Source organism: Somniosus microcephalus, chromosome 16 (genome assembly GCF_052327205.1).
Source record: "Somniosus microcephalus isolate GS21.2 chromosome 16, FLI_Smic_1.0, whole genome shotgun sequence".
NCBI classification, from domain to species: Eukaryota; Metazoa; Chordata; class Chondrichthyes; order Squaliformes; family Somniosidae; genus Somniosus; species Somniosus microcephalus.
Window position 1 is genome coordinate 10,308,239 of NC_141002.1, and position 26,684 is coordinate 10,334,922.

A 26,684-nucleotide genomic window follows, 5' to 3' on the forward strand; every position below is an offset into this window, starting at 1 on the left:
TCCACAGATGCTGACTAGCCTGTTGAGTGTTTACAGCATTTTCTGTTTTTATTTCAGATTATCTGTGCATTTCCATTCGACTTGTTCTGTTTATAATTGAAATTACCTATGTAAACATCTCACTAATTGTGAGGTGGAGGTGCTCAACTATCATAAAAACAGAAAATGCTGGACGCACTCAGCAGGTTAGGCAGCATCTGTGGAGAGAGAAACAGTTAATGTTTCAGGTCGATGACCTTTCATCAGAACTGGCAGACCGTTGTAGTTACAATGTAACAAGCAGTGTGTGCAAAAACAGAAAAGCTGGAAACAAGAAGTCAGGCAGCATCTGTAAATAACCGTAGTGTTGACGTTTCAGACGTAGTCCTTCATATGCACTTGAAGTGCTGCAACCTACAAGGCTGTGGACCAAGAGCTGGAAACTGGGGATTAGGCTGAATAGCTCTTTTCAGCCGGCACAGACACGATGGGCCAAATGGTCTCACTGTGCCGTAAATTTCTATGATTCATAAGAATTGGTCATGTCTGTATGCCCTGATCCAACTACCACTCTGTCACCCTGTTTCACCTGAAGAATACACTTGGTCTTTACTCCCTGCACGCAGTACCACAGGAGGTCAAGTAGTATACGTGTGCACCTCTTGTACCATTTACTTAAGAGTATGGCATATTTTAATTTTGTACAACAGTCTTTTCTCAAAATGAATGCAGCTTTTAATTAAATAAATCTGTGTTAAAACAGTGCAATCGGACTTCAGCAGCAGCATGCCTGCTATGAATGAATACATTTAAGAAATCTGCCCAGAATATATTCAGTAGGATTGTGAGTGAGTGGTGAAACACACCAGCCACTCAGTAATTAAATAAATGTGCCCTAAATGGATGTATTCAGACTTTGTGGTCAGTAGGAAGAGCCACAAATTAATCCTCTCCCTTTCCTACGTATAATCTCTTTTGCTACAGATATCTCTCGCATATTGAGCCTACCTGAATGGTCGTTTTTATGAAGATCAAACAGCAATTTACCAAACATGCTAAATAAACTTGTGTATTACAGTATCTTTATTGTGCTCCTTAAACTGAGGAATCCAACTCCTCCCATTTCAGGTACCTGTGTCAGCTACCAGAACTCTCAGGGCACATGTAATACAGGCAGGTGCAGAGTGAAGCTTTCCCTACCCTGTACCCAAGAATGTGACCCGGCCCCAACGGCAGAAGAGAACACACTACTGCACCGATTTTCTGTCACTAAATTTAAGTGGTGGGAGGTCACTACCTAATGATTTTTCATGATTAAGTAGGTGGAGCTGCAGAATGCAATCTTTATAAACACTAGTAATAATTGTGGGATTATCATATATAATAAAAATGGTGTTTGACTTACTCAGCAAAGCTTGCATTTGTATTGCACCTTGTAATGTGAGAAATACCCAAAGCATTTAACAGAGTAATCAAAAAAACATAAGAAATATGAGCAGGAGTAGGCCATACGGCCCCTTGAGCCTGCTCCGCCATTCAATAAGATCATGGTTGATCATCGACCTCAACTCCACTTTCCCACCCTATCCCCATATCCCTTGATTCCCTTAGTGCCCAATAATCTATCGATCTCAGTCTTGAATTTACTCATTGACTGAGCATCCACAGTTCTCTGGGGTAGAAAATTCCAAAGATTCACAACCCTCTGAGTGAAGAAATGTCTCCTTCTCAGTCCTCAATTGCTGACCCCCTTACTGTGGACTCTCCAGCCTGGGGAAACAGCCTCTCCGCATCTACTCTGTGAAGCCCTCGAAGAACTTTATACATTTCAATGAGATCACCTCTCATTCTTCTAAACTCCAGAGAGTATAGGCCCATTCTACTCAATCCCTCCTCATAGGACAGCCCTCATCCCAGGAATCAGTCTGGTGAACCTTCGTTGCACTCCCTCGAAGGCAAGTATATTCTTCCTTAGGTAAGGAGACCAAAACTGTGCACAATACTCCAGGTGTGGTCTCACCAAAGCTCTATATAATTGCAGCAAGACTTCCTTACTCTTCTACTCTGCCCCCACCTTGCAATAAAGGCTATCATACCATTTGTCTTCCTATTTGCTTGCTGTACCTGCATGTGAAGTTCCTGTGATTCATGTACAAGAACACTCATTGCTTGGAATACCAACATTTAATAGGCTGTCATTTAAAAAAAAAATATTCTGCTTTTCTATTCTTCCTACCTAGAAGTCACCTGAAACGAATGGACCTAGTGAGTTTTACTGGATGTGACCTCGAAGTCGAGCTATCATACGGGCACTAATCAGTTAAAACTTAGAGTATAATATACAGTTGACTCTGCCTAACCCACTCCAATAACCTGTGCTTGATTTATGGTGTGAGTGATTTACATTTTGGTGTGATCAGATGGGGGCAATGAACTTGGGATTGTAATAATGTTTTTTTTGGTGCCTGTGTTTTGTGAGTAAGCTACTCAAGTTGGCTCACTACTCAATTCTGGGTACCTCAAAATTGGGTCGGTGGCAAAGCCGAACACAAAATGTGTTTATTAACTTTTATTAAGTCCCTCCTGTTAAATGGTGAGGCACCTGGAAAGGCAAAGTGTTCCCTCTTCGCAGACCTAATGTCCTTCAGCTTGATGAATACAGAATCCGCAAGAGTTTATTTTCAAGTAATGAAGCTCATTGAACACGTCTCCTTATATATTTCATGCTTTTTCTGAAAGAAGTTGGCATAACGAGTGTAATTTTCATGGCCTCTAACTTACTGGTGACTTTTGCTTTGTGTGTTGCAGCTGCCAGTTTGTGGGGGCCATACAAAGATATCTGGCAGACAGTGGAGAACGTGGTCTGTAAGCGCCTGCCAGAAGCTGTTCACCTGTTGGACCTGACCCTCAAAAAGCACAAACCGGACTTCATCTCCCTCTTCAAGAATCCGGTGAGTTTTTCTGCACCTGCTTACTTAATAATTTCAACCAATAAAGGCGCACCAATGAAGAGCTGACAAGCTATCAGCCACGTTCAGAAAGGAAATGGCAGACCTGAAGGTCTGGGCTGGAATGACCGTGTTTAGTGAGAGAAACTGAACCGTGAGGAGCCCAAGATCCTCCCCTGAAAGGTGGAAAAAGTCTGAAAAACCAACATCATGCCAACAACAAAATCCCCCAGTCACCAAGGGATGGATGTTTTGCCAGCTTTTTTTTGAGGAAAGGAGGCTTTGTAGAATGTGAGGCCAATTGTCAGGCTTCAGTCTCTCCCTGTCTCGGGTCAGCTAACCGCAAAGATTGGGGTTGGAACTTCTGATCTTCTGGGTCTGTATGGCTCACCGTCATAACCAGCTAAGCCAAAGCAGGAAACTTTGATTTTATTTTTGGATCAGCAAGTTTTGAACTGTAAATTGCCTGCTTCTGTGAGGTGAGGCTGTTGTTGCAACAGTCATTCACTGATTGGAGTAATGGAAGTGAGAAACATATATGTAGCAGTCATTGAGGGGAAGTGTTTGGAACTTTATTTTTGAGTGTTGTGCTGATCTGGTGCCGGGGTACTTGTGAAAGTGAAACTAACAGAGCTTTGGGTTTTTTTGTGTTTAGGCTAAAAATGTACAGCACAGGGAGAAAGTGAAGAAAGCCAGCATTGAGGGGATTGCCATCCAGGGTCAGCAGGGGACCAGGCTGCTTCCAGAACAGCTGATCAGCGAGGCTTTCATTTTGAGTGACCTCTTCAACATCGGAGAACTCGCTGCGGTGGAGCTGCTGCTGGCGGGTGTGTACTGTCTAGGCTCTGCTGTGATCAATGTGACAGCTTTTGCTTAAATACAGTGGTCCAAGATCTGTCTACTGAATCCAGGACTGTTGGTCATTAAAGCCAACATCCTTTGCATGCTTTATCTTTAACGTAGCAAATTGCACTGGGTATTGTTCAGTTGTGATTTTGACCGTATTTGACCTTTAAGGCTAAATGAAGATAGATGCATCAATTTTCTCTCTTTCTCACCTACTCACTCACTCATTCCTTTTCTCTGAAGGCCCTACTCTTTGTGGGGTACAGTTTCGTAGCACCATTAGCCCTCTGGTACTTTGTCCAACTGGCAATTTTCCTGTACAAGATGATTAGCATCAGCGGGTTATTTGACTACGGGGCCTCGTAATCAGGCCCAATTCTGTTCCCTCCTGATTTCCCCACACGCGCATTTTCCAGCAGCAAGCACTGTAGTAAGGAGCAAGAGCCCAGACTGGTCTCCTCACTCGCAAGGCCAGAGGTTTATGGTCGCACTCTGCTGCCCTGTCTGAAATGAGCTATCTTCGCACCTAGTGGGAATTAAAACTGGGCTGTTTTGCGTGGCTTGATACTACACCAACTGGTGTCTTCACCGGTGAGGAATCATGGACCACACATGGGTCCAATTCTGATCTGTGCAATGAACACACCACCGCGAGGAGACTGCAGCTTCTGAGTGAAAAGAAGTTCGACTTGTAGGATAGAGTGTACCCAGAGTGGTTTGTGTAGTCACAGACAGATTATTCTAAGGAGCGTTTAAAAGCTACAGACTTGAGGGATGACCACTACACAAAAACTATACAAACACCAAGTGTGTTCAACTCTGAATTTTTGGCTATGGATCATTAACAAAGGGCTGTAATATATAGTATTATGAGGCTAAGATGTATGAATGGTTTTAAATGGCCTTAAATTAAGAGTCCGAGAAACAGCCAGGGGTCGACTCACATGATTCTCTATTAGCTCATACAGAAGCACTTTTTGTCCCATAACTACTGCTGGTTAAATTCTTCTCCCACTGCTCGTACACTGCTGGATATGATACAGGGAAAAGCTCGTCATCGATCGGCAATCTTCTTTTCACTTCCGCATCCCATATCAGTCATAACCTCTCAATGCTGATAGGATCCCTGCTCCTCTGAACCTTTGTTCTTCCTAAGCTGCACATATGCTGTCTTACACACTCCTTGCTTAAAATCAAGGCTCACTGCATATTGATCTACTCTAACCCACTCTTTTCTGGGACTTCAATGTGTGTGAAAGAAAGACTTGTATTTATATTGCGCCTTTCACAACCTCGGGACATCCCAAAGCGCTTTACAGCCAATTAAGTACTTATTGTACATTGTTGTACTGTAGGAAACGCGGCAGCCAATCTGCGCACAGTAAGCTCCCAGAAACAGCAATATGATAATGACTGGATAATCTGTTTCGTGATGTTGGTTGAGGGATAAATATTGGCCAGGACACTGGGGAGAACTCCACTGCTCTTCTTCGAACTAGTGCCATGGGATCTTTGACAACGACCTGAGAGGGAAGATGGGGCCTCGGTTGAAAGACGGCACCTCCAACAGTACAGCAATCCCTCAGTACTCCACTGGAGTATCAACCTAGATTTAGAGTTCACACCCCTGGACTGGGACTTGAACCCACAACCTTCTGACTCAGAGGTGAGAGTGCTGCCCACCCACCCACCCACCCACCCATGGAAAGAGTGTTGGAAAATGGGACTGACACCCCTTGCCTTGAGTGTAGATTTCAGTTTTAAAACTGAAAATAAGTAATGACTAGACTGTGCAGGCTCTATCAGTGGGCTTAATGGCTGCAACCAAATATAAGCATCATAGCCCTAATCAACTGGATTTCTGTTAAGGATGTGGCAAAACCACAAGCTTCCGCCGTCTATTGGAGTTGTAAGTGAAACGGTGGGTTTGATATTCCAGTCCTTTCCCATGTGTAACTGTTGCTCTATTCTGGATTAATCCTTTCATAAACGTGTCATCAGAATTTACTAACTGCGTCATGGAATTCTCCCCTAATATTAATTTTAATTTTGCTTCAGGTCGGCAATGGCAGACAGTGTCTCCAGACCACTAAGCTGCTTTTGTGTTGATGTCAGTGAGGTATTTTCCTTGTCGATTCCCAAAGTGCGAGTCTCAAAACGTCAGTGTAAACCTGACATTCCCTAAGGCCAGCATCCAGAAGGAACCAATTTTTTTTTTTGAAAAACAAGTTCTTCTGAGAGCCAAACGTGGCGAGCCGGCCTGTTTACATTGCAGTTGCTTCGGGTACAGTGAGACCTGGGCTTCAGGAAACAGTGGTGCCAGCCTACACTGACAGATTTACACCAGCTTTAGTGTCTTTGAAGCTTACAATCTTGTGTTTTTGTAATTCTAAATTTGATTAAAAATAAGAGGGATGGGTTTTACATCAGAGTTGTTCACAACCAGAGAAGGAGCTGATTGGTGAGTAGCTGGTAAGTGTTTCTAGTGAATAGTCTACAAAGTAAAGGCATGGCAGGGCAACTCGGCTCCGTGGAATGCACATCCTGTGCCATGTGGGAAGTCCTGGACGCTTCTCGTGGCCTGGACAACCACGTGTGCGGGAAGTGTCACCAGCTATCGCAGCTTGAGCTCCGGGTTTCAGAGCTTGAGCGGTGGCTGAGTCACTGCAGTGCATCCGCGAGGCTGAGAACTTCGTGGATAGCACGTTTCAGGAGGTGGTCACCCCCGCAGCTTAAGAGTGTGCCGGCAGAGAGGGAATGGGTGACCGCCAGACAGAAGAAGAGGACCAGGCAGGTAGGGCAGGAACCCGCTGAGTGCATCTTGCTTGCTAACCGGTTTTCAGTTCTGAATACTGGATGGGGTGATGATTCCTCTGGGGAGTGTAGCCAGAGTCAAGTCCACGGCCCCATGGGTGGCTCAGCTGCACAGGGGGGGGAGGAAGAAGAGTGGAAGAGCAATAGTCATAGGGGATTCGATAGGAGAGCAGACAGGTGTTTCTGCGGCCACAGACGTGACTCCAGGCTGGTATGTTGCCTCCCTGGTGCTAGGGTCAAGGATGTCACTGAGCGGCTGCAGGACCTTCTGAGGGAGGAAGGTGAACAGCCAGAGGTCGTGGTCCATATTGGTACCAACGACATAGGCAGAAAGAGAGATGAGGTCCTGCAGGCAGATTTTAGGGAGCTAGGAAAGAGATTAAAAAGCAGGACCTCAAAGGTAATAATCTCCGGTTTACTCCCGGTGCCACGTGCTAGTGAGTACAGAAATAGGAGGATAGAGCAGTTGAATGCATGGCTGGAGAAATGCTGCAGGAGGGTTGGCTTTAGATTCCTGAGGCATTGGGACCGTTTCTGGGGAGGTGGGACCTGTACAAGCCAGACGGGTTGCGCCTCAACAGGACCGGGACCAATATCATCGCGGGGGGGTTTGTTAGTGCTGTTGGGGAGGGTTTAAACTAGCTTGGCAGGGGGATGGGAACCTGAGAGTAGATTCGGAAGGGAGAGAAGCAAAGCTGAAAGTGGAAGGCAGAAAATTAGTAAGGAAAGGCTAGAAAATAGACAACAAGGGAGTTTGGCAGTGCTAAATGGTATATACTTCAACGCAAGGGGTCTAGGGAATAAAGCAGATGAGCTGAGGGCACAGATAGACACATGGGAGTGTGATATTGCTATTACTGAGACATGGTTGAAAGAAGGGTAGGAATGGCAGCTCAACATTCCTGGTTACAGGGTTTTCAGACGAGAAGGAGGGGGTTTGCAGTGTTGATTGAAGAAATAATTACAGCTGTGAGGAGGGAGGATATCTTCGAAGGATCATCCAATGAGGCCATATGGGTTGAACTGAAAAACAAACAAGGGGCAATCACACTGCTGGGAGTGTACTAAAGACTCCCAAACAGTCAGAGGGAGATAGAAGAGCAACTATGTAGGCATATTTCTGAGATGTGTAAAAATAAGGCAGTAATAGTAGGGATTTCAACTTCCCTAATATTAACTGGGATAAAATTAGTGTGAAAGGTATAAAGGGAGCAGAATTCTTAAAATGCATTCAGGAGAACTTTTTTAGCCAGTACGTAGCAAGCCCAACAAGAGAGGGGGCAGTTCTGGACCTAGTTTTAGGGAATGAAGCTGGGCAGGTGGAAAGGGTATCCGTGGGTGAGCATATTGGTGGTAGTGATCATAATTCAGTTAGATTTAGGGTAGTTATTGAAAAGGACAAGGGTAGACAAGAAATAAAAGTTCTCAATTGGGGAAAAGCTAATTTTACTAAGCTGAGATGTGATTTAAGCAAGTGGACCGGAGACAGAAACTTGATGGTAAATCAGTGTCAGAGCAGTGGGAGGCATTCAAGGAGGAGAGAGTGAGGGTTCAGAGCAAGTATGTTCCCACAAAGAAAAAGGGTGGGACTAACAAATCTAGAGCTCCCTGGATGTCAAGGGGCATAGGTAGGATAAGGGGGGGGAAAAAAGAAGCTTATGACAGATACTTATGGCTCAATACTGCAGAAACCCGAGAGGAGTATCGAAAGTGCAGAGGTGAAATAAAAAGGAAATTAGGAAAGCAAAGCGAGGGCATGAAAACATATTGGCCAGTAAAATCAAGGGAAACCCAAAGATGTTTTATAAATACATTGGCCCAGAAATTCGGGTCGGGGGCTTCCCGCGGGTGCAAGCCCCCGACCTGCACTTACCTACCGTGCCGGCCGTTGAGCTGTGGGCCCGCGTGAGATTCCGATCCTGGGCCTCCTCCAACTGCCGGCGCGCAGTGCTTGCGTATCCCAGGGGCGCAGTTAGTTTGATGCGTCCCCTGGGATCACGTGGGCCATGGGGAGCCAATGGTAGCAGGGAATGCTTCATTCATAAGTTTGACAGGTGTCAAACCTATAAATACTATAAGCCCCAAAACATCACTAAATCTTCAAATAAATTTTTTTTTAAATCACATTTTAAAAATAAACTATAAATTACATGAAATAACTATTTTAAACAAGAATTTAAATTTTTGAAAATAATTTTATTTTCTAACGGGGCTAAAAATAAACTTACCTTTCTTTAAAGTATTTAAAAATAATAAACCTGTGGGAAAAAATGTTTTAATTTTAATTAATTCACCACTTACCTTGTAAAAAGCAGGCCTTGCGACTGCCTTTTAAAAGTGTAACTGCTGGAGACTTACCCTCCCGGGAAAACCTGCAAAAAAAACTTAAGTTCAATGCGCACGCGCTGCCTCTCCGGTGCATGCGTTCCACCTCTTAACCCCTTCTTTCAGGGGCACGAAACCAGCACTTCCATTGGGCTTATGGGTGAGTACTCAGTGCGTACTCACCCGTGGAGACCCGAATTTCTGGGCCATTAAGAGCAAGAGGATAACTAAAGTAAGAGTAGGGCCTATTCGGGACCATAAAGGGAACCTGTGTGTGGAGGCGCAAGACGTGGGTATGGTTCTGAATGAATACTTTGCATCTGATTTCACAAAAGAGAGGGACAATGCAGACATTGCAATCAGGGAGTAGGAGTGTGAACTATTAGATGAAATAAAAATAGTGAAAGAGCAAGTATTAAGAGGTTTAGCATCTTTTGAAAGTGGATAAATCCCCAGGCCCGGATGAAATGTATCCCAGAATGTTAAGAGAAGTAAGAGAGGAAATAACAGAGGCTCTGACCATCAGTTTTCAATCCTCTCTGGCTACAGGTGTGGTGCTGGAGGACTGCTAATGTTTAAAAAGGGATAGACCGAGTAATTACAGGCCAGTCAGCCAAACCTCGGTGGTGGGAAAATTATTGGAAGAAATTCTGAGGGGCAGGATAAATGTTCATTTAGAAGGACACTGATTAATCAGGGACAGTCAGCATGGATTTGTTATGGGAAAGTCATGTCTGGCTTACTTGATTGAATTTTTTGAGGAGGTAACAAGGAGGGCCGATGATGGTAGTGCGTTTGATGGAGTCGATATGGATTTTAGCATGGCTTTGATAAGATCCCGCATGGCAGGTTGGTCATGAAAGTAAAAGCCCATGGCTTGGGGATCCAAGGCAAAGTGGCAAGTTGGATCCAGAATTGGCTAAGAGGCAGGAAACAGGTCGAAGGGTGTTTTTGTGACTGGAAGGCTGTTTCCAGTGGGGTTCCACAGGGCTCAGTACTGGGTCATTTGCTTTTTTGTGGTACATATCAATGATTTGGACTTGAATGTAGGAAGTATGATTAAGAAGATTGCAGATGATACAAGAATTGGCCGTGTGGTTGATGATGAAGAAGACAGCTGTAGACTGCAGGAAGATATCAATGGACTGGTCTGGTGGACAGAACAGTGGCAAATGGAATTCAATCCGGAGAAGTGTGAGGTAATGCATTTGGGGAGGGCTAACAAGGCAAGGGAATACACAACAAATGGTAGGACACTGAGTAGTGCAGAGGATCAGAGGGACCTTGGAGTGAATGTCCACAGGTCCCTGAAGGTAGCAGGACAGGTAGATAAGGTGGTTAAGAAGGCATACGGGATACTTGCCTTTATTAGCCGAGGCACAGAATATAAGAGCAGGGAGGTTATGCTTGAATTGTATAAAACACTAGTTAGGCCGGAACTAGAATACTGCGTGCAGTTCTGGTCACCACATTACAGGAAGGATGTGATTGCACAAGAGAGGGTGCAGAGGAGATTTACGAGGATGTTGTCTGGGCTGGGGAATTTTAGCTATGAGGAAAGATTGGATAGGCTTGGGTTGTTTACTTTGGAACAGAGGAGGCTGAGGGGAGACCTAATTGAGGTGTAAAGAATTATGAGGGGCCTGGATAGAGTGGATAGGAAGGACCTATTTCCCTTAGCAGAAGGGTCGATAACCAGGGGGCATAGATTTAAAGTAATTGGTAGAAGGATTTGAGGGGAGTTGAGGAGAACTATTTTCACCCAGAGGCTGGTAGGGGTCTGAACTCACTGCCTGAAAGGGTGGTAGAGGCAGGAACCCTCATCACATTTAACAAGTACTTGGATATCCACTTGAAGTGCCGTAACCTACAAGGCTACGGACCAAGAGCTGGAAAGTGGGATTAGGCTGGATAGCTCTTGGTCGGCCGGCACGGACACGATGGGCCGAATGGCCTCCTCCTGTGCTGTAAACTTCTATGATTCTATGAATCGTGTTATCGAGATGTGAGCCAGGCAGCATTTTCCTTTTAGGGAAATTTGCGCCGCAAACATTGAATACAGGTGGTCTGTGTCTGTAACACTCTCTCACAGCAAGTTCCACGTTTCAAATGTGCTACAAATAGATGGCAGGTGGAGATTGGACATGGAAGAGCTATCGGGATGGACTTTATTTTAAGGAGGAACCAATATCAGTACTACCTGTATGCTGGAGCGCAATATATTCCCCTAGCAATGTCCCATTAATGCCAGGCCTTGAATGGAGGTGCGTAAATCTGTATCGATGACGGACTCTGGTCATTTTTGAAGTACTACTCATATAACTTGAGCAATCAGCTACCTCAATCGCGAACAGTCTTCTGAAACCCCCTTGCATTGCTACCATTTTCCCATCTCCGCAAAGCCGCCGCCTTTGGTTGTGTCTTCAGACACCTCCTGCAACATCTCTCCCACTTCTCGGCGTCCTTTAATCTGGTGTAAAACATCTCGCAGGTTTATTGTGAGAAAGGTGCTCTATAAGTGTCAGTTGTCAAACGCATCACTCTTGATTTTCAGCTGGCTCATCAGAACCTCTAATTTTGACCATGTTTGTCTTCACAGGTGAGCATCAGCTGCCCCGTTTCCCTGGCCTGACGCGTGGCTTGGTGGCTATCCTGCTGTATTGGGATGGGAAGAGGTGCATTGCAAACTCCTTGCATTCCCTCATACAATCACGCCAAGGCAAAACGTGGACCCTGGAACTCAGGTCTGTTATTCTGCTGCTCGCCTGAAGTCCCATAAATGAACCAGGTGCAAAATAAACATTTGAAACTTGTATTGTTATCTGAAAATAAAAGGATTACGGAGAGCAACGAAACATGTAGTATATAGGATTCTGTATTGTCATGATATGTAGACTGTTTTTCTGTGAAACTCAAATAGTGCAGGTGATGACTCGGTGAGTATCTGTACCTCCCGGTGTGGTACTGAGCTGTACATACCAGCAAGGTCCCAGGTTCCGTCGTGGATTGATGCTAAGTTAGTTGATTTCAGAGGGGATGCTATAATTGCCCAGTGACCCCTGGTTCGGAAGGGGAAATTTAGTCGGGGTTCGTGCTCCTGATTGAATTTCAGCAACTCCTATGAGGAAAATGCTCACTGGTCGGTGTTGGGCAAACAGTGTCTTGTTCTGATTTGATCTTTCCGCATTCTCAATGCCCTGATAATATTCACCATGTAAGCTCACACACGAAGAGGCCAAGTTAATCAAGGTCTGATTGTACCCCTGAAACTCTCCCCACCATAAATTAGCAGCTTCGGAACAGGGGACCTTGTAGAGATTGTTGCTGCATAATTTATAGTGCACAAAGCATGCTTTGCATGGATTATTTTTAATATTATGTCGGTAAAAATGGCATTTTTTAATGCTGTAATTCATTGATTTATTTTCATGGTTATGAGTGACTCAGATTCTAACTATGTGAGTAAGTGTGACTCAGTGAGAGGAAGACAAACATATAACACCTTGCGATTACAAGCTAATATTTTCCTTGCAGTTCAGAGCTTGTATCCATGACAACACGGTTTACAGATGAATTGATGGAGCAGGGGCTGACTCAGAAGGTGCTGTGCTTGATCAATCAAATAAACCTCAACAACGAGTTTGAAAAATTGCAAGCAGCTCGTGGCTTGGGCAATGCATCTCATCGCAAAGGGGTAAGAGTGGAAGCACTGTTTCATTTGCAGGGTGGTTAGCAGATAGAGGAGTGAAAGCATTCAATAAGGTTTCTGATGAGCTGGCAGTGATATTTTTGAATGGTTGAAAGGCTGTTAAAGAAGTATATGGGATCTTTGGCTTTATGAATAGATCATAGAGTACAAAAGCAAGGGAGTTAGACTTAGCCTTTATAAAACACTGGTTAGGCCCCAACTGGAGTATTGTGTGCAATTTAGGAAGGCTGTCAAGGCCTTGGAGAGGGTGCAGAGGAGATTCACTAGAATGGTACATGGGATGAGGGACTTCAGTTATGGGGAGAGATGAGAGAAGCTGGGATTGTTCTCTTACAGCAGAGGCGGTTAAGGGGAGATTTAATTGAGGTGTTCAAAATTATATGGGGTTTTGATAGAGTAGATAGGGAGAATAATTTGTTTATATCTCAAATTCCTGATACTGACAGATCTTGGTGTTATATAGGATTTAATCCACCAATGGGGCAACAGCAATACAAACAGCTCTGAAATACAAACAGAAAATGCTGGAAACACTCAGCGGCTCAGACTGAGTCAGGAGAAACATTGGGTTCATGTTTCAGAACTCATTTGCTGCTTTTATTAGCCGCATCGATGTCTTGTACAAATACAACATTACTTGGTTGCATTTACATTGTGTTCCTGTGTATGAAATCCAGAATTTCAATGGCAATTTCATGGACTTTCCCATCCACACTCTCACTTTTGAAGATCTTTGTGCCTGCACCCCCTGTGCTGCAGTGTTGTTTCACTCTCGCTGTTTGGGTATTCATCCTTCCATTGTTTTTCCCAAAGAGTACTACTTCATGTTTCTTTCCATTGATCCGCAGCTGCCTGCTCTGCCGATGTGAATCTCTTGTGTGGTACCCTACCAGGCACCACCTCATCCATATATACAGGATCCATTGCTTTCCCTTTATACAATCTGATTTCCAAAAAAATCAATTGAGAGTCCAGCATGGCCTGGCCAGTATAATTCCATGCTGATTCTTCCTGATTACGCTTTCAACAGGTTCAGTAATTGCTTCTGTATTTTGGACTCTTAGAAACATAGAAGATAGGAGCAGGAGTAGGCCATTCGGCCCCTCGAGCCCGCTCCGCCATTTAATGAGATCATGGCTGATCATCCAAATTCAGTACCCTGTCCCTGCTTTCTCCCCATATCCCTTGATCCCCTTAGCCTCAAGAAATATATCCAACTCCTTCTTGAATATATTTAATGAATTGGCCTCTACTGCCTTCTGTGGTAGAGAATTCCACAGGTTCACTACTCTCTGGGTGAAGAAATTACTCCTCATCTCAGTCCTAAATGCTTACCCCTTATCCTTAGACTGTGACCCCTGGTTCTGGACTCCCCGACCATCGGGAACATCCTTCCTGCATCTAGTCTGTCTAGTCCTGTTAGAATTTTATAAGTTTCAATGAGATCTCCTCTCATTCTTCTAAACTCTAGCGAATATAAGCCTAATCGACCCAATCTCTCCTCATACGTCATTCCTGCCATCCCAGGTATCAATCTGGTGAATCTTCGCTGCACTCTCTCCATGGCAGGAACATCCTTCCTCAGATAAGGCGACCAAAACTGCACACAATACTCAAGGTGTGGTCGCACCAAGGCCCTGTACAACTGAAGCAAGACATCCTTGCTCCTGTACTCAAATCCTCTCGCTGTGAAGGCCAACATACCATTTGCCTTCTTAACCGCTTGCTGCACCTGCATGCTTACCTTCAGCGACTGGTGCACAAGGACACCCAGGTCTCGTTGCACTTCCCCTTTTCCCAATCTATTGCCGTTCAGATAATCTTCCTGTTTTTGCCACCGAAGTGGATAACCTCGCATTTATCCACATTACACTGCATTTGCCATGCATCTGCCCAATCGCCCAACCTGTCCAAATCATACTGGAGTTTCTCTGCATCCTCCTCACAGCACACACGCCCACCCAGCTTTGTGTCGTCTGCAAACTTGGAGATATTACATCCAGTTCCCTCATCTAGATCATTTATATATATATTGTGAATAGCTGGGGTCCTAGGACCGATCTCTGCGGTACTTCACTAGTCACTGACTGCCAATTGGAAAAAGACCCGTTCTCTATCCAAGACAGTACCTTACCCCCAATCCCATGTGCGTTAACTTTGTACGCTAATCTCTTATGCGGGACCTTATCGAAAGCCTTCTGAATGTCCAAATACACCACATCCACTGGTTCTCCCTTATTTATTCTACCAGTTACATCCTCAAAAAATTCCAGTAGATTAGTCAAGCATGATTTACCTTTTGTAAATCCATGTTGACTTTGTCCGATCCTGTCACTGTTTTCCAAGTACTCTGCTATTACATCTTTTATAATGGACTCTAGCATTTTCCCCACTACCGATGTCGGGCTTACTGGTCTATAATTCCCTGTTTTCTCTCTACCACCCTTTTTAAATAGTGGGGTTACATTAGCTATCCTCCAATCCATGGGAACTGTTCCAGAGTCTATAGAATTTTGGAAGATGACCAGCAATGCATCTACTATTTCTAGGGCCACTTCCTTAAGTACCCTAGGATGTAGATTATCAGGCCCTGGGGATTTATCGGCCTTCAATCCCATCAATTTCCCTACAAATACTGATTTCATTCAATTCCTCCCTCTGATTAGACCCTATGTTCTCCGACATCTCTGGGAGGTTATTTGTGTCCTCCTTTGTGAAGACAGAACCAAAGTATGTATTTAATTGGCCTGCCATTTCTTTGTTCCCCATTATAAATTCCCCTGATTCTGACTGCAAGGGACCAATGCTTGACTTCACCAATCTTTTTCTCTTCACATATCTATAGAAGCTTTTACAGTCAGTTTTTATGTTCCCTGCAAGCTTACTCTCAATCTATTTTCCCCCTCTTAATTAATCTCTTTGTCCTCCTTTGCTGAATCCTAAACTGCTCCCAATCCTCAGGTTTGCTGCTTTTTCTGGCCAAATTATATGTCCTCTCCTTGGATCTTATGCTATCCCTAATTTCCCTTGTTCGCCACGGTTCAGTCACCTTTTTTGTTTTATTTTTATGCCAAACAGGGATGAACAAATTCTGTCGTTCATCCATGCGATCTTTAAATGCTTGCCATTGCCTATCCACCGTCAACCCTTTAAGTAACGTTCCCCAATCCATCCTAGCCAACTCGTGCCTCATACCATCGTAGTTTCCTTTATTTAAATTCAGGACCCTAGTCTCTGAGTCAACTACTTCACTCTCCATCTTAATGAAGAATTCGATCATATTATGATCGCTCCAACCCAAAGGGCCTCTCACAACAAGATTGCTAATTAATCCTTTCTCATTGCATAATACCCAGTCTAAGATGGCCTGATCTCTGGTTGGTTCCTCGACATATTGGTCCAGGGAACCATCCTGTAAACACTCCAGGAATTCCTCCTCCACAGTTTTGTTACTAATTTGGTTAGCCCAATCTATATGTAGATTAAAGTCACCCATGATGACTGCTGTGCCCTTTTTGCATGCTTCTCTAATTTCCCTTTTAATGCCATCCCCAACCTCCGCATTACTGTTTGGAGGTCTATATACCACTCCCACTAACGTTTTCTGCCCCTTGGTATTTCTCAGTTCTACCCATACAGATTCCACATCATCAGAGGTAATATCCTTCCTTACAATTGTGTTAATCCCTTCTTTAACCAGTAATGCTACCCCACCTCCCTTTCCTTTTTGCCTATCTTTCCTGAATATTGAATACCCCTGGATGTTGAGTTCCCAGCCTTCGCCACCCTGGAGCCATGTTTCTGAAATCCCATTCAAATCATACTCGTTTACCTCTATTTGCGCAGCTAATTCATCCACCTTATTACGAATGCTCCTCGCATTAAGACACAAAGCCTTCAGGCTTGTTTTTTTAACGCTCTTAGATCTTTTAGAATTATTATTTACTGTGGTCATGTTTGATTTAAACCATTGATTTCTCTGCCTGCCACTTTTGTTTTTCTCCTTCCTGTCTTCTGCTTTTATCCTTGCTTCCCTTTCCTCTGTCTCCCTGCATAGGTTCCCAACCCCCTGCCATTTTAGTTTAAACCCTCTCCAACAGCACTAGCAAACACTCCCCCAAGAACATCGGTTCCAGTCCTGCCCAGGTGTTAAACCGTCCAGTTTGTACAGGTCCCACCTCCCCCAGAAATTTGAACCCCCCCCCACCCCAGCACCATTCCTCTAGCCATGTATTCATCTGAAATATCCTTCTATTTCTACTCTGACTAGCATGTGGCACTGGTCGCAATCCTGAGATTACAACCTTTTGAGGACCTATTTTTTAAATTTACCTCCTAACTCCCTATATTCCGCTTTTAGGACCTCATCCCATTTTTTACCTATATGCGCCACGACAACTGGCTGTTCACCCTCCCCCTCCAGAATGCCCTGCAGCCGATCCGAGACATACTTGACCCTTGCACCAGGGAGGCAACATACCATCCTGGAGTCTCGTTTGCAGCCGCATAAATGCCTATCTAGTCCCCTTACAATAGAATCCCCTATCACTATAGTTCTCCCTTACAAAAGAATCCCCTATCACTATAGCTCTCCCGCTCTTTTTCATCCCGTCCTGTGCAGCAGGACCACCCATGGTGCTAGGAAGTTGGCTGCTGCTGCCTTCCCCCGATAAGCCATCTCCCTCAACAATATCCAAAGTGGTATATCTGTTTAAAAGGGGGATGGCCCCAGGGGACCCTTGCACTACCTGCCTGCGCCTACTACTCTGCCTGGTGGTCACCCATTCCCTTCCTGCCTGTGCAGCCTTTACATGTGGTGTGACCAACTCCTTAAACATGCTATCCACGATGTCCTCAGCATCACGAATGCTCCAGTAAGTATCCATTCGCAGCTCCAGTGCTGCAATGCGGTCTGTCAGTAGCTGCAGCTGGATACACTTCCCGCACACATGGTCGTCAGGGACACAAGAAGTGTCCCTGATTTCCCACATAGTGCAGGAGGAGCATGCCACGGGACCGAGCTGTGCTGCCATGACTTGCCCTTTAATTAATTCAAGTTAAATTAAATCAAATCAATACCACTAATTACACTACAATTAAATGATATACTCTAGGGCGCTTGTTTACTATCACTCCCCGCTACACAACAGAGACCCTAGAAACTAAACCACAAAAATTAAGCTTGGAAAGAAGCTTGCTCACAACCGAGGTAAGACTAACTGGCGTCTAATTTTCTGTCTCAAACAAGGTTGAAACACTTGGCATTGTCCAACGCTCAGGCACAGTTGCCATTTCCAAAGATTTTGGAGAATTATTTTGCATCATGTAACCTTCCACACTACACGAGTTTTAACTGTCCTGCCATATTAAATTAACTGAGGCACTACAAATTATTGAAAGTAGCTTCAAACCAGCCACATTCAAGTGCTGAGCTGCAGTTCATGCCCAACGCTCTCTCTATTCACTCAACTTCTTCCACTCCACTGGTCTACATCTCAGTTGCAAAATGTACTTCAAGTTTGTACCAAGGAAGTCTTGGAATTTGGGCGCCAGGAATAAAGGGGGGCCCTCAAACCTGCACATCGCCATCTTTGTTATTTTTCCATTTGATTTGGCAAACTTAGTGGATTGTTGGCGAACAAAATGTTTGTGGTGTACTGCAAATCTCACGTGAACTGAAACATCTCTCTGCCGGTTCTCTAGGTCACAGATCTGGTCAAGGAAAGTCGCCAGTCCCTCGCGGAATGCCTCTTTGCGTGGGCCTGCCAGACACCGCTGAGCAAAGATGACACCTTGTTTCTGATTTGCCACATGGAGTGTGTCACAACGGAGGCTGATGGCACGTTGGAAAATGTAAACTTGGCTCTTCTCATGGCACTGCTCTATTGCTTTGATATCAGCTTTTTGGAGCATGTCACCGAGGATCGCGAAGGTACGAGAGTAATCGCTTAAATATCAAGAAGAAACAGTGTTGGCTGTCCTTGTTTTGAAATCTTTACAAGGTCAGCTCTCTAGAGATATTACCTCCGTGTCTTTTTGTATCTTCACTAGTTCTGATAGCTAGATGACTAGACAAGGTAGCATGCCCAGGATAAGAAACAGAAAACCTTTCTCTTGATTTCTTTAGCTACTAGATCCAGTGCCCCATGAGGAGGTTCTTGCGCCTTCTAAGAATATTGTTATCAAATATTGTTTTAGATATTAGCTGCCAAACAAATTTAATGTACTGTACAAGTAAATTGAACAAGTATTTATATACATTTATACTAGATGTTGAGTACGCTAACTTCACAAAACAAGGAAGACAACCGATTTGTAGTCTGTATGTTGTATATTAGATCATGGTCTTCTATATGCTCATTTCTTATTTTCGTTCCAACTGCAAAGCCAACTTTCTGATTAGTTTGTCCAGAAGTCCCAGAACATGGGAACAAGTTGGACATTGAGCCCCTTGAGCCTGTTTCCCCACTGATAGATCATGGCTGATCTGTACTTCAACTTCATTTACCTGCCTTACTGATATTTCTCCATATCACTTGATACCCTTACCTAATAAAGATATATTTATCAGTTTTGACAAGTTCAGTTGACCCAGTATCCACTGACTGTCTCTTGATTTGAACAGTGCAAACTAATTAACTACCCTGAAACAGGTGCTAGGGCTTCACGGGTTTGCATAATTGTCAGCTAAATTCCTGCACTAACTGAATAAACCCACAGGATATTCTTTGTTTGAACGGTGTGGTTTAGCTCCTCCCTTGAGCCAACAGTCTTGAAGACAAACGAACAAAGGTTTTCCCATTTGTATTGAGTTAGGTTGGGGATATGATTTTGAATGTACAGGAAACTTTGTGTTATCCGGAGGCTAACTGTCTGGAATGCTCGAGCCACCGGCAAAAATCAGGAGCCGTTTTCATTAGGTTTGTTTTCTTCTCGTTGCTTTTTTCCTCAACAGTCAAGCTCTGCAAGGTCTGCTGAAGCTGTTGCTAAGCTACAGAGACGCTAGGACTGTTTAGAAGCACAGGGTTTGTTGACAGATACGGAGCTCAGAAGCTTCCGTATGCTTCAACATTAGCGCTGGTGTGTCCGGCAGTTTTGAGGGAACGGCAACAGCTCGGTCCCGTCGGTGCCGGATAGCACAACGTTTCCTGTAGCTGGTTTAAATTTTTTTGTGTTGTACCTGAATATAAGGAACCACAATCAAGTTAAAACTAGACGGAAATGCTGCACCTAAGTTCAGAATTCATTGTGGGTAATTGAGTGCACATGTGAAAAGACCCTGCCCAACTAAGTTACAAACAATTTGAATTTGCTATGGTATTTCTAATTCTTAGCATCGCTCCCTTGTTGGGTAGATTTAGGTTCCATCGATGATACAGGATGGTAAGCAAAATAACAGTAGAACGTAATCAAAATAACAGTAATGAAGAAAATAATGGCACTAAAGAGTGACAAATCCCCAGGGCCAGATGGTTTCCATCCCAGGGTTTTAAAGGAAGGAGGTGAGCACATTGCAGATGTCCTAACTATAATCTTCCAAAGTTCTCTCGCTTCAGGAATTAGATTGGATAATTGCGGATGTCACTCCGCTATTTAAGAATGGTGAGGGAGGGGAAACCAGGGAATTACAGACCAATTACCCGAACATCTGTTGTCGGGAAATTACTCGAGTCTATAATTAAGGATAGGGTGACTGACACATTGAAAATTTTCAGCTGATCAGAGAGAGCCAGCATGGATTTGTAAAGTGTAGGTCATGCCTGAATTTTTTGAAGAGGTGACTAAAGTAGTAGACAGGGGAATGTCCATGGGTGTTATTTATATGGACTTCCAGAAGGCATTTGATAAAGTCCCTCATAAGAGACTGTTGGCTAAGGTAGAAGCCCATGGAATTGAATGCAAATCATTGACCTGGTTAGGAAATTGGCTGAGCAGCAGGAGACAGAGAGTAGGGATATTGGGCAGGTACTCTAATTGGCAGGATGTGACTCGTGGTGTCCCGCAGGGATCTGTGTTGAGGCCTCAACTATTCACTGTATTTATTAACGACTTAGATGATGGGACAGAAAGCCACATCCAGATTTGCTGACAGCACAAAGATTTGTAGGCAGTGTAGGTGAAAGCAAAAATTGCGAAGAGATATTGATAGATTAAGTGAATGGGCAAAACTGTGGCAAATATATTTCAGCATAGGCAAATGTGAGGTCATCCACTTTGGGCCTAAAAAGGCTAGAACAGAGTACTTTCTAAATGGTGAAAGGCTAAAAACGGAGGTCCAAAGAGACTTGGGGGTCCAGGTACATAGATCTTTAAAATGTCATGAACAGGTACAGAAAATAATCAGAAAGGCTGACTGAATGCTGGCCTTTAAATCTAGAGGACTAGAATACTGCAGCTGTACAAAACCCTGGTTCGACCACACCTGGAGCACTGTGAGCAGTTCTGGGCACCACACCTTAGGAAAGGTATATTGGCCTTGGAAGGTGTGCAGCACAGGTTTACCAGAATGATACCCGGACTAAGTTACGAGGAAAACTTACACAAACTAGGGTTGTATTCCCTGGAATTTAAAAGGTTATGGGGTGATTTAATCGAAGTTTTTAATATATTAAGGGGAACAGATTGGGTAGTTAGAGAGAAACTATTTATGCTGGTTGGGGAGTCTAGGACCAGAGGGCATAGTCTAAAAATTAGAGCCAGACCTTTCAGGAGTGAAATTTGGAAACACTTCTACACACAAAGGGTGGTAGAAGTTTGGAACTCTCTTCTGCAAACAGCAATTGATGCTAGATCAATTGTTAGTTTTAAATCTAAGATTGATAGATTTTTGTTAACCAAAGATATTAAGGGATATGGGGCAAAGGCGGGTAAATGGAGTTCGGGCACAGATCGGCCATGATCTCATTGAATGGCGGAACAGGCTCGAGGGGCTAAGTGGCCTCCTCCTGTTCCTATGATGAGACACCAGGGCTTTGTGTGCATCGCGGCCAGGATTCGCGAGGCGTATTCTGGCCACTTCTGTTGTCGTGTGTGGAGCAGCTGGCAGGTGTGAGCTGTGCATTGCCAGTGGGATCTTGCACACTTTCCCAGCGTGAGCAGGTACATTTCAAGACATTTACAAGACTGGCTGCGAACATTTAAAAGTTGACTTCACACTGAATTTCAGTTATGCTGCATGGCTCTGGTGCGAAGCCCAGATGTCATGCCTCCTGGTCTTCACGTCAGTAGGAATCATGTCACCTGCTGTCTCATGAGGTTGTCTGATGCTTTTAAGTCAGCTGAATGGAGCAGGGAGGGGGCAAATCAGGCAGACTTCACTGGTTGCAGTGATTTCACTTATCCAGTGACGCCCCTGGAAAATGTACAACAACCGAGAAAAGGAGTGGCTGGAGCGCCTCTCTTGGTTGAACAGCCTGCAATACCTGCTGTGTAAGCTCGAGCATGAAAAATGGGCCATTCAATGTGTCAATGTGCCATTCAACAGTACAAATTCAAGGGCAGGTGTTGCACTGCATATGTAGGTCTATAAATAAAACTGACAGGTCACTAATAGCGAGGTGAGTTGTTTTCCCCCTGGTCTTTTTGAAAAGTTAAAATATTTTCTCTCACCAGAACTAATTCATCAGCTGCCGTTACTGACCGAAAAAGAGTATGTGACTGCCATCCATTGCAGACTGCAGAACTCGCAGCCTTGGAAACTACCAGGTCTGCAGGCTGTGGTCAGACTGGCCTGGGCCTTGGCTCTGCGAGGGATCTCGCAATTACCCGACACTACAGGTAAATCTTCTTCGTGATCCCCCCCCCCCACATCCCAGATACTATTTGGGAAGATTTGTTTGCACAAGAACGTGCTTGTGGCTGCTGGTTTTGGTAGTTAATCTACTAAAGCATGTGTTGTTGAGTTGCAACCGAGTAGACCTGTCAGTTCATGTGAAGTGAAAGCTACTCATCTTGTGCGCCTTGCTGTGGAATAATAAACATCACCACCACGAACAAATGGGTTCACAGTCTGCCTCCCACTCTTTTTGGTCATAAATCTAACTCCTAACCTTTTCTTACTGTTAGCAGCTCAGACAAACTGGTTATATCTTCCTATCAAATGAAGTTTGTCACTGTTGCTTGCTGCCCAGGTGGCAAGGAATCGCTTCTGATCTGGGCCACTGTCCTTGCTGTGTTGGTCCAGCATTGTCTGGAGTTTTCCAGCCACTTTTCTCAGGTTATCTTTTCTGCAGCTGGGGCTTGGATGGTGGGGCTGATATCTGAAAATTCAGATCTCATGACTTGAACTAATGGGTATTGGGGATCTTGTACTCTATTATCACTGGATGGTGCAAATATGTATCACAAGATGGATAAGGATGAGGAGGGTCATTTGGCCCATCATCCTTCATCCAGTGAGGCCAATACTTCCTCCTCCCCCTACACACATTGCAGGATTTAATCCACCACATGCAGCAGTATAACCTCAAATGTTGACGGGACTCCTGACATTTTCAGCACTTGTCAAATCCTGTGCAGGTCTGCACTCAAGAAAACACCTCTCCGTTTATAGAGCCTAGTGCATACTCTGAATAATAATTGTGCAATATCAGTTATAAGCTTGAATACATGTCATGTGAATGCTGATTATTGATGGTCTGGCTGTGTGTTTTTCATTCACCCCAGCATTGACAGAGTTCACAGAGGCCGATGAGTTGATTGCAAACATGGCCATTGGTCAGAATGCCTTCCTTTTCCTCACCGAAGCTGTGGTGAGAGCTGAGGGTTTGTACCAAGATGAGTTCTACATCCGCAGGCTTCACAATCTCATCACCGACTTCTTGACGCTCATGCCAATGAAGGTAAGTTGGAGAAGCACCAGAAGTTTATGCATCTAATCCACATCAGTGGCCTGTCCTGGCAACTTGCTCCACAAGTACGTTTCCCTCTGGGTGAAAAAATGTTGCCCCTGACTTTCCTTCTGACTCCTAACTTGTGCCCTGAATATTCGTACCCTTCACTACAGTGAACATTTTGCATCCATTTCATTATTCCCCTTCATAATCTGGAAAACTACAATTGGATCAGTTCAAAGTACAAATAAAACAAGTACACCGTCCCTTAACCTTTCCCCATAACTCTTAATTTGCAATAGGCGGAGACCCTGTGGGAGAAAGGATGTGAAAGCACCAACTTACTGACATCACGTCCCTACCTCACACCACTGCCACCTTCTTCAACTTGCACGTTCACCAGTGGTTTGAAGAGGAGCTTTTCTCCTGTTTGATCCCACAGCTTGAGAACCACTGCAGGGAAAACCACACTCCGTGTCTGTACGATTTAATGTGTCAGTATGCTTCTTGCACGATACACTTGGGTGAACCCCTGATGCGTAAAGATCTCACTGATTTTACTGGGGTATCGGGGCTGCTGGCTCCTGATACTTGTCTCATGTACATAAGAACATAAGAAATAAGAGCAGGAGTAGGCCATATGGGCCTGCTCCGCCATTCAATAGGATCATGGCTGATCATTGACCTCAACTTCACTTTCCTGCCCGATCTCCATATCCCTTAATTCCCCATGAGTCCAAAAATCTTATTGATCTCAGCCTTGAATATACTCGGAGACTCAGCATTCGTAACCCTCTGGGGCAGAGAATTCCAAAGATTCACAACCCTCTGAGTGAAGAAATTCCTCCTCATCTCAGTCTTAAATGGCCTACCCCTTATCCTGAGACTATGCCCCCTAGTTCTAGACATTCCAGCCAGGGGAAACAACCTCTTGGCATCTACCCTGTCAATCCCCTTCATAATCTTGTGTGTTTCAATGAGATCACCTCTCATTCTTCTAAACTCCAGAGAGTATAGGCCCATTCTACACAATCTCTCATCATAGGACAGCCCTCTCATCCCAGGAATCAGTCTAGTGAACCTTTGTTGCACCGCCTCCAAGACATTGTAACCGGGAGTAACTTTCTGGATTTGCTATGGGTCATTGTGAGTGAAAACTATTTTTAATTTTAAACCAGGTCTTCCTGGAGGTCAAAATGAGCAAATTGAGTGAGTTAAACTCTGGAGTTGCACTGTCTGCGCTGGGAGCTGGCAGTCCAGCACCCTGCTAAAAACAGCTCCAGCGAATGAAATCACACACTAATCTTTTCCTTGTGACTCCATCTGAGCCTTTCAATGATCTGAACAGTAAGGTCAAGTGAATTAAAATCTTACCAGCTGATCTGAGTCATCAGTAAATCCCTTTTTAAAATAACAAAGGTGGGATTGAGTGAGTGCAGTGGGGTCATTCGTGCTGACCTGCGACTGGTGTACTAATGTATGGGTGACCCACAGGTCCGGATCCCTCACTGCTGGGAACATAACTTCAGTATGTTACTTCAGTATTGTATTTCACTGCTTGAATGAAGCATTCTTTTGGTTATTACTGTCAGGACATTTTGCTGGAAAAGCATGTTAGGCAAAATAAAAGCAAGCAAATAAAGTTTTGTGAACCAAGTTTGCAATGCTAATACCATCAAACTTCACAACAGATGTTGTATTAGCCGGCACTTTCAGAAAATGCTTCAATCAAACTCAGTAGGGAGATGTGTTCGTGAAGAGTGGAAGAGTTCAGAATGCATTTAAACACTTACATTCATGGAGCTTCTCAGAAGTGTTTGAACTCCACGATCAGGCTGAGTCCATCACATAACATGCTCATGGAAACTAGCAGAGTAGTTCTTAACCAGCAGTTGCTTTTCATTCACCAGTCTACAGCAGGTTTTTAACAAGGGTGTTAGAATAACTAATGTTTAAATTGTGAATTTTAACTGCGTGGAATTTTTGTCTTCTCCCTGGAGTGCACTATGAGCTAATGGCCCTGAAATTAGGACCGGGAGCTTGCCGCGTGTGCAAGCCCCCGATCTGCACTCACCCTGCGCGCCAACATCTGAAGCCCGGGCCTGCTTGCATTTCCTGTCACTGGCCCGGTTCAGATGTCGGCGCGATGTGCTTACCTGATCCAGCGGCGTAGTTAGTGCGATGTGCCGGCTGGGATCAGGTGAGCACTGTGCAGCCAATCAGGGGAGGGGAAACTCATGAGTTTGACAGTAAGAGCTGTCAAACTCATGAAAACTCCTGGCCCCAAAACACTACTTAAACCTGAAAGAAAATTTAAAAAAACATTGCACTACTTAAATGAACAATAAAGAACTCTGAAAAACTATTTTAAACAATAATTTTAAAATTTGAAAAAAAAAATTATATAAAAAATCGGGGCTAAAACTAAACTTACCTTACTGTAAATTCTTTAAAAATAACAAACCTGTGGAATTTTTTTTTCTCAATTGTACTAAAAGCCCACTTACCTGAAAAACTAAGTACTTACGTGTAGTTTTTCAATGCGTAAAGACCGGAGGCCTTTACACACGCGCAACTCTTGGGGGGGGGAAAAAAAAGGAATTTCACTGCGCACGCGCTGCGTGTGCAGTCGCACGCGCTCTGCCTCTTAACCCCTTGGGTCAGAGGACAGGAAATGCCGGTTTTCTGCGCATGCGCTGTGCATGCTGAAAACTGGCAATTCCTCCGGGCACACGCGTGAGTACCCCGTCCGTACTCGTGCGTTGTGCCCGGAATTACTGGGCCATTGTATACTGATTAACAGTGAGAGGCTATAGATGCGAGAGAAAGTGATGATGAAGAAAGCTCATTCAGCTCATCACTCTAGTAGTTAAACATCTAACCCAGCATCAGCTGCATTTGGAACTCCCACAATCAGATCAGAGACATTTCAGTACATGAAGAGGCTGATCGTCCCATGGCACCTGTGCCAATGTCCGCTCCATATCAGAGCTATCTATTCTAATCCCCTTTCCCTGAACCCTTTACAGTAATACCTTCAAATGTTTATCTAATTTCCTGTTGTTCTTGGGCTGTGGGTGACACTGGCAAAATCACATTCATTGTCCATCCCCAGTAGTCCTGAGGAGGTGGTGGTGATGGGCAGCCTTCTTGAACCGCTGCAACCTTTGCATTGACGGTGCTCCCACAAAGGTGTTTCAACAACAACAGCTTGTATTTATATAGCGCCTT

The 26,684-nt window shown here is 44.3% G+C and overlaps 1 protein-coding gene across 1 annotated transcript in view; it reads left to right on the forward strand.

Annotated features, from left to right (window-relative positions):
• The window catches only part of nup205 (nucleoporin 205), a 141,274-nt gene that overhangs the window by 1,194 nt on the left and 113,396 nt on the right, over positions 1-26,684 (forward strand). Inside the window, exons 2-8 of the mRNA XM_086008589.1 lie at positions 2,788-2,930; positions 3,583-3,754; positions 11,512-11,656; positions 12,447-12,606; positions 18,325-18,553; positions 22,234-22,398; positions 23,287-23,462. Of these exons, the coding sequence (XP_085864715.1) occupies positions 2,788-2,930; positions 3,583-3,754; positions 11,512-11,656; positions 12,447-12,606; positions 18,325-18,553; positions 22,234-22,398; positions 23,287-23,462 (1,190 nt within the window). The remainder of the gene's footprint in view (positions 1-2,787; positions 2,931-3,582; positions 3,755-11,511; positions 11,657-12,446; positions 12,607-18,324; positions 18,554-22,233; positions 22,399-23,286; positions 23,463-26,684) is intronic.